At 41.3% G+C, this 12,605-nt stretch overlaps 1 protein-coding gene across 2 annotated transcripts in view; it reads right to left on the bottom strand.

Annotated features, from left to right (window-relative positions):
• The window catches only part of ctnna1 (catenin (cadherin-associated protein), alpha 1), a 212,327-nt gene extending 205,534 nt beyond the window's left edge, over window positions 1-6,793 (bottom strand). For both annotated transcript variants that reach the window (XM_029720388.1, XM_029720389.1), the window contains exons 1-2: window positions 6,442-6,793; window positions 2,089-2,206 (exon numbers count right to left, since the gene is read on the bottom strand). In XM_029720388.1, the coding sequence (XP_029576248.1) occupies window positions 2,089-2,193 (105 nt within the window). In that variant the 5' untranslated portion in view covers window positions 2,194-2,206; window positions 6,442-6,793. The remainder of the gene's footprint in view (window positions 1-2,088; window positions 2,207-6,441) is intronic.
• Between the last annotated feature and the right edge of the window lie 5,812 nt (window positions 6,794-12,605).

Here is a 12,605-nt window from a genome sequence, read left to right as displayed (position 1 = left end):
AATCAATTGAACTTGCCACAGGTGGACTCCAATCAAGTTGTAGAAACATCTCAAGGATGATCAATGGAAACAGGATGAATGGTGTCTGTGAGTATAACAGAACTCATATGGCAGGCAAAAACCTGAGAAGATTCCTTACAGGAAGTGGCCTGTCTGACCATTCCTTGAGCTTCTTGCCTCTGTTTATTGAAGACTGAGGATCTTTGCTGTAACGTGACACTTCCTACGGCTCCCATAGGCTCTCAGAAGGCGGGAAAAAGCTGAATGTGATTCCAGCCCCAGGCTGAAACACATTAGCGCGTTTGGATAGTGGCCGATCAGAGGGCCATCAGACTAAGGCTCGTGCACGAGGGGATCCCATGCTTTTACTTTCTCTCTCGTTGAATGTAAACAGGCTTTGCCGGTCGGAATATTATCGCTTTTTTACGAGAAAAATTGCATAAAAATTGATTTTAAACAGCGGTTGACATGCTTCGAAGTACAGTAATGGAATATTTAGAAATTTGTCACGAAATGCGTCGTGCTCGTCACCCTTCGGATAGTGTCTTGAACGCACGAACAAAAGAGGATATTTGAACATAACTATGGATTATTTGGAACCAAACCAACATTTGTTATTGAAGTAGAAGTCCTGGGAGTGCATTCTGACAAAGAACACCAAAGGTAATAACATTTTTCTTAAAGTAAATCTGACTTTGGTGAGTGCTAAACTTGCTGGGTGTCTAAATAGCTAGCCCTGTGATGCCGGGCTATCTACTTAGAATATTGCAAAATGTGCTTTCACCAAAAAGCTATTTTAAAAATCGGACATATCGAGTGCATAGAGGAGTTCTGTATCTATAATTCTTAAAATAATTATTATGCTTTTTGTGAACGTTTATCATGAGTAATTTAGTAAATTGTTAGTAAATTCACCGGAAGTTTGCAGGGGGTATGCTAGTTCTGAACGTCACATGCTAATGTAAAAAGCTGGTTTTTGATATAAATATGAACTTGATTGAACAAAACATGCATGCATTGTATAACATAATGTCCTAGGGTTGTCATCTGATGAAGATCAAAGGTTAGTGCTGCATTTAGCTGTGGTTTTGTTTTTTGTGACATTATATGCTAGCTTGAAAAATGCGTGTCTGATTATTTCTGGCTGGGTACTCTGCTGACATAATCTAATGTTTTGCTTTCGTTGTAAAGCCTTTTTGAAATCGGACAGTGTGGTTAGATTAACGAGAGTCTTGTCTTTAAAATGCTGTAAAATAGTCATATGTTTGAGAAATTGAAGTAATAGCATTTCTAAGGTATTTGAATAACGCGCCACAGGATTCCACTGGCTGTTACGTAGGTGGGAGGATTTCGTCCCGCCGACCCTAGAGAGGTTAACCAGCACGGCTACCACAGCATTCTGCAGCGATACGACACCGCATCTGGTTTGAGCTTAGTGGGACTATCATTTGTTTTTTCAACAGGATAATGACCCAACACACCTCCAGGCTGTGTAAGGGCGATTTGATCAAGGAGAGTGATCAAGTGCTGCATCAGATGACCTGGCCTCCACAATCCCCCGACCTCAACCCAATTGAGATGGTGTGGGATGATTCGGACACAGAGTGAAGGAAAAGCAGCCAACAAGTGCTCAGCATATGTGGGAACTCCTTCAAGAGTGTTGGAAATGCATTCCTCATGAAGCTGGTTGAGAGAATGCAAAGCTGTCATCAAGGCAACGTATCTCAAATAGAAAACATTATGATTGGTTTAACACTTTTTTGGTTACTACACGAGTCCATGTGTAACTTTATAGTTTTGACGTCGTCGCTATTTTTCTACAATGTAGAAAATAGTAACAATTAAGAAGTAGGTGTCCAAACTTCACTGGTATTGTACATAAGGTATTTGTTTTTTTACATTTATTATAAATGTGCAAAAATTTTGAAAAACCTGTTTTCACTTTGTCATTGTGGGGTAATGTGCGTAGATTGATGAGGGAATATGTTTTCAATCCATTTTAGAATAAGGCTGTAACAAAAGTGTGGGGAAAAAGCCAAGGGATGACTTTGCATCCGTGATGGATTGTTAAAATGTATGTATTCCAACCTGTGTGACCAAGGGCTCCAGCAGCCTCTCCACAGCCAGAGTACGGATCTCCAGACTCTTTGGGTCCCATTTGAAGTTTATGTTGGCCGTGTTTATGGCTGTCATGTTCACTCCGTATCTGAGAAAGAGAGGAGAGGGATGGTGAGATTATAACAAAATGGATGTCTGAGGCTTGGCTGGGTCATTCATCAGCAACACACCATGACAACAACAACAGTACACTTTCACCCTGAAGGTAGACTACATTTCAACTGGCCTCTGACCCGTGTGCAGCATAGAACAGTATTGGGCCATCTAACCTAGATTAAGGGCTACCTACCGAAACACAATTACCATAACGCCTTAAACGGCATGGAATTAAAAGAAAAGCTGTGAAACCCATTGAAAAATGTGTTTATTGAACCAATTCACGCTACACTGATTTGGGAAACCCTGCTGCAGCCCTGGCAACAAAAAGGGGAAGAGAAAGAAAAAAAAAAAAGTCACAACACCCCTATTCCCTATGTAATACACTGCTTTGACCAGGGCACACAGAGTGCCGGGGAAAAGTAGTGTGTGTGTGCGCATGGGGAAAAGGGTGCCATTTGGGAAGAACCCATGGTGTTGTGACAATTGGAACAGACGCCATTTTAAATATGGATGCTCCCTCTTCAGAGGAGACAGGTCTCCATCATTGTTAGACAGCCATAAGTGGAGCAGAGTAACATATTGGACCTTTATTGGATTTTCCTTTTCATGCAGCGACAGGCCTTGTATTGATTAGCCTTAACACACTGTGTGGCAGGCAGGGATAATCAGGATGCCCCGAGGGCTGAGCAGAGCAGGGCTGGACCCAGGACCCTGTCTGCCTGCCTGGTCTAAACTGAGGGGGGCTGTCTCTCAATACACTGAGGGGGCTGTCTCTCAATACACTGAGGGGTGGCATATGGCCAATGTACCACAGCTAAGGACTGTTCTTACACACGACCCAACGAGGAGTGGCTGGATACAGCCATTAAGCCGTGGTACATTGGCCATATACCACAAATCCCTGAGGTTCCTTACTGATATTATAAACTGGTTACCAACGTAATTAGAGCAGTAAAAATTTAACATTTTGTCGTACCCGTGGTATACGGTGTGATATACCACAGCTGTCGGCCAATCAGCATTTAGGGCTAGACCCAGCCAGTTTATAATTGTGAATATAATAATTTAAGAAACCCAAATGGTCCAAAGCTCATTTCTCTATCATGAGCCATTCAAAAGTTATTGGAGGTATTACCCTTGTAGGATGGCTATAGTCAGGGTGACTATATCAATGGAGGCCAGAGGGGGGGGGGGGGGGGGGGGGGGAGAGCAGTAAAATTTGGAAAATTGAGTCAGCTAGGCTGGATTCTGTGCAAGAATTAAGGCTACTGGTCAACTGACAGGCTCACTCTCCTGTTGAACTTAACCTCTTTCTTCTCCAATCCACAGGACATAAAACACTAGGTAAGATGGACAGGCGTCACGTTTTCAGTTCAGAAATGTACATTTTCAAAATGCAGATAAAAGAAATCTTTATTTTTAACCATTTCACCTGCGTTTTATATTGAAAGTCAGTTATGTTTTGTTCAATAGTGTGATCAGGTATGTGCAACTATAGTTCTCATTAGTGCAACACATTCAGTAGAAAATGGCTTCATTTTCATCAGATGACAACAGAAGTAATACACTATCTGGCTAGCAGCCACACAAGTAAATGAGCTTATAACGAAAAAGCAAGGTATTTTTTGGCAAAAATGATGCATTGCCATTAGGCCACATTTCTAATGTTTATCATAGAAGATGTAGCCAGAAACATTTACTAATGTTTTGCTTTAAGTTAATCTTGCATTTTACCAGAGAAAAATAGGCTACACTGAGAAAAGCATCGGAGAAAGGTTTGCTACACTGTCTATCAGCTGTCTGCTGATAGAGTTCACAAATGGCATTCTCATCCATGAATTCACATCCGAATGGAGAAGTGCAAACTGAAGCACAAAATTAGTCTGATGCTGAGCAGAAATAAAAAGTATATTAGATGAGCATTTACAAATCTAAGATATTTCTACTGTGTTTTATATTTTTGTCTGGGTGAAGAATTAACACAACCCCTGATGGATTTCCATTGAGACATAGATATCTATCAGCATTATCATATTTGAGTATACGCTTTTTATACCAATTCCAAAAGCCGGTTATTTTCCCATAGATATCTTTACAAAAAAAGAGCATCTCTGACATGTCAACAGAGCACCAAGCCTTTGACTTTCAAAGCCTTTTATATTGAATTCAACTCGTGTTATGGTAATTTCTCTTTTTTGCGACCGGCGTAAACAACTTTGCCGCCCACCACAAAATGTAAAATCCTCAATTTGTTAAGAGAAACCTGCACCACTATGTGAACAGAGCTGGGGGATTATTATTGAATGCATTAGGCTACAAATGTGTTGGGATATATAAATGTTAATGATATGGTAGAGAAAGGCCCTAATGAATGATTTAGCACATGAAAAAAATCATATTTGTCTAGGTAAAATGTATTTTATAGCATAAGGAAGTGACATTTCATCACCAAAGCATGTATTCACCCACTCAGGGGCTGATGGACAACCTATATATAAAGAATAAAGTGCTATTTGGGATGTGGGCTGAAACTTATTGGAGAGGGTAGGGTGGAGAGGGTGGGGAGGGGTGGAGAGAGGTGGATAGGGTAGGCTGGGGAGGGTAAGGTGGGGAGGGCTGGGGAGGGTAGGCTGGGGAGGGTAGGGTGGAAAGGGTAGGGTGGAAAGGGTAGGGTGGAAAGGGTAGGGTGGAGAGGGTAGGGTGGAGAGGGTAGGGTGGAGAGGGTAGGGTGGAGAGGGTAGGGTGGAGAGGGGAGGGTAGGCTGGGGAGGGTAGGCTGGGGAGGGTAGGCTGGGGAGGGTAGGCTGGGGAGGGTAGGCTGGGGAGGGGTGGAGAGGGTAGGCTGGGGAGGGTAGGAGTGGAGAGGGTAGGCTGGGGAGAGTAGGGTGGGGTGAAGAGGGTAGGCTGGGGAGGGTAGGATGGGGTGAAGAGGGTAGGCTGGGGAGGGTAGGGTGGGGTGAAGAGGGTAGGCTGGGGAGGGTAGGATGGGGTGAAGAGGGTAGGCTGGGGAGGGTAGGATGGGGAGGGGTGGAGAGGGTAGACTGGTCAGTTTAACTGGTTTACAGGGTGGGGTAGGGGGCCATTTGTATGACAATGGCAGAATTTAGGCCAATGCCAGTCAGGGAAAAGAAATTCTAAAACTAGCTAGTTAGAACTACATAAATAGATAGTGATAAACGGTAGGGTTATGAGAATTAGTTTCTGGTGGACCTATTTATAGAAATGATTGGATAAACTGTCAGATTGAGAGAACATATATTGGGGTTGCTGTGAGATACAGTATCTAGTCGAGGACACGGGGACGACAGCAGTAAAGTGATTGAGCGTTAGCTATTATTCAATAAAAATATACATGGGTAACTACATTTCTCCTTCATTTTTCGGCAGATCAGGTTAGGAGCATCATACACGCTCTGATTACAATGGAAGTGCGTGTTGGGAGGGCGGTGGCCCAATCCCTCTGGGTCCCGTGTGGCTCAGTTGGTAGAGCATGGTGTTTGCAACACCAGGGTTGTGGGTTCGATTCCCACGGGGGACCAGTACGGGAACAAACCAAAAAATGAAATGTATGCATTCACTACTGTAAGTCGCTGTGGATAAGAGCGTCTGCTAAATGATTAAAATGTAAATGATTTAAATGGCTGCGTTCACCCTGTTTTAAGTTTCAACTGGGACGTTGGGAATGTCAGGAAGTTCACTCGAGCTGGCTAGTTAACTAAGTACAAAGTATTCACTTAAACTAGTTTACCAAATAATGTTATGTCCTGTCGATTAAAATGTCTAGTTTGGCTTTACATCGGAGCTGGTTTTGCGATATGATGAACAGTTGTAGTTGGCGGCGAGTTGGTTGCCTTTGGCTAATTTAGCTAGCTAGCTAACATTAGCTGACAAGTGGCCACATCAAAATCCCACGCAACTTCAAAAAAAAGTTACTGCTATGATAGTTGAAATAGGCAACAAATAGGTAATTTACTGACAAACTTGAAATGATTTAACTATATCTACTACAGTATTTTCAACATCACTGTTTGCTATTTAACTAGCCAGGTATAACTAACGTTAACTATTCGCTAGCTAATGTTTGCTAGCGAGACCCGTACAACTTAGTGTCGTATTACGTTGAAACAATTCAAAAAAATACATGACAAATAGTAAATGTAAAACAAATAAGACAAACAGCTACATTTTCAACAACAAAAAAACTCAAATCACAGTGAAAACTTACCGAAAGACAATACACTTGAAAACTTTTCCAGCTCAATAAAACAACACAAAAAAACGCCTCAAAATGGTGGAATGCAATCGGGAATTCGTCCAAGGGATTAAAAAGTTTCTTCTTTCCCAACCAACGTCAATCCCTCTAGAGTTATAACTTAGATACTTTTTTTTTTTTAAATGGATGTTTGTTAAACTATTGAAAAGTCACAGTATAAGAGTGGAGATAAAATGTTGTAATACAAAAAAAATAATTATTCGCAGTTCTTCGATAAATCGTTTCGGTCCGAACGGTTCTCTGTTCCCGGTAGGGTGGATCAACAATAGGCTGGGCGGGGGGGGAGGGGTCACGGTGCTATTTCCTGGAGTCACGGAAGGGCAGACGAGGCTTCTGACAGGACTAATACATTATCAGGTGTTTTAAGGTGTGGTGCTGAAATAACAACGTTTTGACCTTATATGGACCTAATGACGAATTCCTAATGAAACCTAATGGAAGTAATTTCTTATATATATTTCTAGTTAATCAGTTTACCTGGAGTAGCTATGCAATTTCCTTGGTGGGAATGATTGTAAAATTATTTAATAGAACTTGTTGTAATTCATAATGTTTTTATAGCCTATTTAGCCAAACCAGTAGCCTATGAAACATTTGTTAGGCTTATTAGTAGGCTATTAATACATGAATACAACCAGTTCAATGAAATAGGCCAGAAGTTCATAAACTTTTTCAGCTCGAGACCCAAATGAGTAATTGAAAATCCTTCGTGACCCAAATCGTCCTCCAACAACCCAAACTCAAATCTAGGATCAGTATTGCCTTTTAGATCATAATGAATGGACATGGAGGACCTGATCCTAAATCAGCACACCTACTTTGGGACACTTAAAGGGACACTGGGATTTTTATTTACATAAAAAATATATACTATTGGTTCCACTTTGCGTCTTTATGAACATTTCACAACCCCCTGACCAATTAAATGTATTCGAAATAGCTTGTCATCAAAACTCGTAGGTGGTTCTCAAAGTTGTCAGTCAAACCCTGTATCTCCACCACAGCTGTTGAAGTGAAACTCACGTCTTCACTCCTGAGGATTAGTTTGTTAGTGGGTTCTTAGCCAGATGCAATCAGAGGTAAATTGCACTTTAATATTATGTATTTCTGGAGTAAGATAACTATTTCTCAGATATAATTCTGCTGTTGACATCGTGTTTTGAGGGTTTCAGCTGGTTAGCTTTGGCTAACCCAGAATCTGACAGACAACGTTTAATCTCCTGTTTTTAGCTCCCCATCACTCCCTCATCACTTTTTCCTTACTCGTCACTTCTGGTTGTCACTTTCTGTTGAACGCGGAACGAGGGAGAGCTTGGTTTGTTGTTTTGAAAAAGTTTGGTTACTAGTTAGCTACCTTTTGAGTTTGGATCCCGCGATGCAGTTGGCATTGCTGGGACCACTAGTATCTGTCCAGTGATCCTGCTGACCAAAGGCTGAGTCTGAGGAACATTTTGCAGTTCACCCAGGGTCAGATCGATGAGTTTAAACAGGAGAATGGCAAGATGACAACAATCTGTAAGTCATTGAGAGAGGACATCAGTTCTGTATGTGAACCCCTTATAACAATGACAGAGAAATCAGATCATCTCGAGGGACAATCAAGGCAGAACTACATGGTTGTGGACGGAATTGCACAATCTCCACATGAGACCTGGACAGAGTCTGAGGACAAAGTGAGGGAAATGATTTCGGTGAAATTGAAGATGGACCACAGGAAGATTGAGGTGGAGTGCGCCCACAGGACTGGAAAACCCACCACCAGCCCAGGGGACAGTCCCAGGCCGATAGTGGTCAAGATCCTGAGGTTCAAGGACAAGGTAGCTGTTCTGGAAAGAGCCAAGAACTTGAGAGGAACATATATTTTCCTCAACGAGGACTATCCTGAAGCTGTGGCCAGAAGAGGAAAGAACTGATCCCAGACATGAAAGCTGCCAGAGCGCGTGGGGATATTGCTTACATCCACTATTACAGGCTCGTAGTCCACCCTCCCTCCCAAAAGCCTGAAAGAGATGAGAGAGCTAAGATTATGGGTTCATAGCTTCAACCCTGCAGCGCACACACACACACACACACACACACACACACACACACACACACACACACACACACACACACACACACACACACACACACACACACACACACACACACACAAAAATGGACTGCTGAATGTATATTGTTTTCTCTTGCTTTGTCTGCTCTTTTCACTATTATCTCTGATAAGCTACCCAGGAAAGGGCTGACAATAGCCCATATTAATATATGTAGCCTTAGAAATAAGGTTCATGAAATCAATAACTTGCTAACATCAGATAACATTCATATATTAGCCATTTCTGAGACTCACTTAGATAATTCCATTGATGATACAGCAGAAGCAATACAAGGAAATAACATCTATAGAAGAGACAGGAATGCTTATGGGGGAGGTGTTGCTGTATGTATTCAGAACCATATCCCTGTAATGCTTAGAGAATATTTTATGTCAAATCAAATCAAATTTTATTAGTCACATACGCTGAATACAACAGGTGTAGTAGACCTTACAGTGAAATGCTGAATACAACAGGTGTAGTAGACCTTACAGTGAAATGCTGAATACAACAGGTGTAGTAGACCTTACAGTGAAATGCTTACTTACAAGCCCTTAACCAACAATGCAGTTTCAAAAAATCTAATTTAATTTGTCAACTATTATTGAAGTGTTGTGGTTGCAGATACACCTGGCACATCTAAAGCCTTTTCTTTTGGGGTGTTGCTATAGGCCACCAAGTGTTAACAGTCAGTATGTGTGAAATGCTTGATAGTGGATCTGATGTAAACAAATACGGTATGTCTACTTTCTTGGGGGACCTGAAAATTGACCGGTTTTCATCAAGCTGTCCACTCAAGAGGAAGCTTCTCACTGTAACCAGTGCCTAAAATCTGGTTCAGGTTATTAATCAACCTACCAGGGTGTTTACAAACACTACAGGACCAGGATCATCCACATGTATCTGTCAAAGATGTCGTAAGGATTGGACCAAGGTGCAGCGGGAACGTGTATGCACATCTTCTTTATTAAATCAAAGAAGGAAAAACAAACAAAACACGTATACAAAAACACAACAACCGCCACTAACAGACCTGTGAACAGACACTAAACAGGAGACAACTACCCACAAATCCCAATACAAAACATCCCTATACATAGGACCTTCAATCAGAGGCAACGAGGAACAGCTGTCTCCAATTGAAGGTCCATCAAAACCCTAAACAAAGAACTAGAAAGACTAGACTAGAACATAGAAATAACTAACATAGAACATAAACCAAAAAAACGCGGAACACATAAAACAAATACCCCTCTACCTAAGTACATAGCCCAACAAATCCCGAACCACACAAAACAAACACCCTCTGCCACTTCCTGACCAAACTACAATAACAAATAACCCCTTTACCGGTCAGGATGTGACAGTATCGATCACATTTTTTCTAATACTGTAGACCTTTGTTCTAAAGCTGTATCCGTAACAATTGGATGCAGTGATCACAATATAGTGGCTATATCCAGGAAAGACAAAGTTCCAACAACTGGGACTAAAATAGTGTATAAGAGATCATACAAAAGATTTTGTTGCGACTCTTATGTGGATGATGTTAAAAATATCAAATAAAATAAAATAAAATGTTATTAGTTACATGCTCCGAATACAACAGCTGTAGACCTTAAAGTGAAATGCTTACTTACAAGCTCCTAACCAACAATGCAGTTAAAAAATACAAATAATTAAAGTGCAGCAGTAAAATAGCAATAGTGAGGCTATATACAGGGGGTACCGGTACAGAGTCAATGTGGAGGCTATATACAGGGGGTACCGGTACAGAGTCAATGTGGAGGCTATATACAGGGGGTACCAGTACAGAGTCAATGTGGAGGCTATATACAGGGGGTACCGGTACAGAGTCAATGTGGAGGCTATATACAGGGGGGTACCGGTACAGAGTCAATGTGGAGGCTATATACAGGGGGTACCGGTACAGAGTCAATGTGGAGGCTATATACAGGGGGTACCGGTACAGAGTCAATGTGGAGGCTATATGCAGGGGGTACCGGTACAGAGTCAATGTGGAGGCTATATACAGGGGGTACCGATACAGAGTCAATGTGGAGACTATATACAGGGGCTACCGGTACAGAGTCAATGTGGAGACTATATACAGGGGGTACCGGTACAGAGTCAATGTGGAGGCTATATACAGGGGGGTACCGGTACAGAGTCAATAATGTGGAGGTTATATACAGGGGGTACCGGTACAGAGTCAATGTGGAGACTATATACAGGGGGGTACAGGTACAGAGTCAATGTGTGGGGGCACAGGTTAGTTGAGGTGATATCTACATGAAGGTAGAGTTATTAAAGTGACTATTGTCACATCCTGACCAGTAAAGGGGTCATTTGTCATTGTAGTATGGTCAGGGCGTGGCAGGGGGTGTTGTTTTTGTGTGTTTTGGGGGTTGGTTTATTTAGAGGGGATTTGTTCTAGTTTTCATTTTCTATGTTCGTTTTCTATGTGTGGCCGAGTATGGTTTCCTATCAGAGGCAGGTGTCTTTCGTTGTCTCTGATTGGAAGCCATACTTAGGCAGCATGTTTTTGCCTTTGGGTTTGTGGGTGGTTGTTTTCTGTTTAGCCGTTTGTTTGTTTATGTTTGTTTGAGTGTGCTCTCTAATAAAGAAAGAAGATGAGCACTCAACGCTGTGCTTTGGTCTAATCCTTCCGACAGAGATGACAGACTATGCATTTGTTGGTCTGATGTAATTAATAAGGAGCATCTAGATGCTGCACTTGATGAATTTATGAAATTGCTTCTTCAAGTTATTGATAAACAAGCACCTGTTAAGAAACTGACTGTTAAAACTGTTAAGGCTCCATGGATTGATGAGGAATTGAAAAACTGTATGGCTGAAGGATTGGCTAATAAGTCTAGCTGCACATCTGACTGGCTGACTTACTGGAAATTATGAAATGATGTGACTAAACTCAACAAAAAGAAGAAGAAACTGTATTATGACGCCAAGACCAATAATATAAAGAATGATGGAAAAAACCTTTGTAGTACTTGAAATAATTTTATGGGCAGAAAGACAAATACAACTCCATCTTTCATCAGATCAGATGGCTTATTCATCACAAAACCATTTGATGTTGCCAATTATTTTAATGATTAATTCATTGTCAATGTGGGTAAACGTAGGCAGGAAATGCCAACAATGACCAGTGAGCCATCATACTCATGTATAAAAAAATTATAATAATAATAATAATGAAAGAAAAGCAGTGCAAGTTTGAATTTTGTAAAGTTTGTGAGGGAGATGTGGATTTGTTTTGTTTGTTATTGATCAATAATGACAAACCTCCTGGCATTGACAACTTAGATGGAAAGCTACTGAGGATGGTAGCTGACTCTATAGCCACTCCTATCTGTCATGTCTTTGATCTGAGCCTGGAGGAAAGTCTTTGTCCTCAGGCCTGGAGGGAAGCCAAAGTCATTCCGTTTCCCAAAAGTGTTCAAGTGGCCTTTACTGGTCCTAACAGAAGACCTCTCAGCTTGCTGCCAGCTCTTAGCAAACTGTTGGGAAAAATTGTCTTTGACCAAATACAATGCTATTTCTCTGTAAAACAAAATAACAGACTTTCAGCATGCTTATAGAGAAGGGCACTGAACATGCACTGACACAAATGACTGATGATTGGTTGAAAGAAATTGATAATAAGCAGATTGTGGGAGCTGTACTGTTAGATTTCAGTGGAGCGTTTTGATATTATTGACCATAACCTGTTGTTGAGAAAACATATGTGTTATGTCTTTTCAACCTCTGCCGTATCGTGGATTCATAGCCGTCTATATCATAATACTCAGAGAATTCTATTTCTTTAATGGAAACTTCTCTAATAACCTGCCACTGGTATTAAACAAAGCATGTGTGTCCATGTATTCTGATGATTCAACCATATACACCTCAGCAACTACAGCTAATGAAGACACTGAAACACTTAACAAAGAGTTGCAGTCTGTTTTGGAATGGCTTGGCCAGTAATACACCGGTCCTGAATATCTCCTGAATATCTCT

The sequence above is a fragment of the Salmo trutta genome, chromosome 3 (genome assembly GCF_901001165.1).
Source record: "Salmo trutta chromosome 3, fSalTru1.1, whole genome shotgun sequence".
In the NCBI taxonomy this organism is placed as follows: Eukaryota; Metazoa; Chordata; class Actinopteri; order Salmoniformes; family Salmonidae; genus Salmo; species Salmo trutta.
The sequence above is the reverse complement of the archived record's forward strand: the minus strand, read 5'-3'. Positions and strand labels throughout refer to the sequence as shown.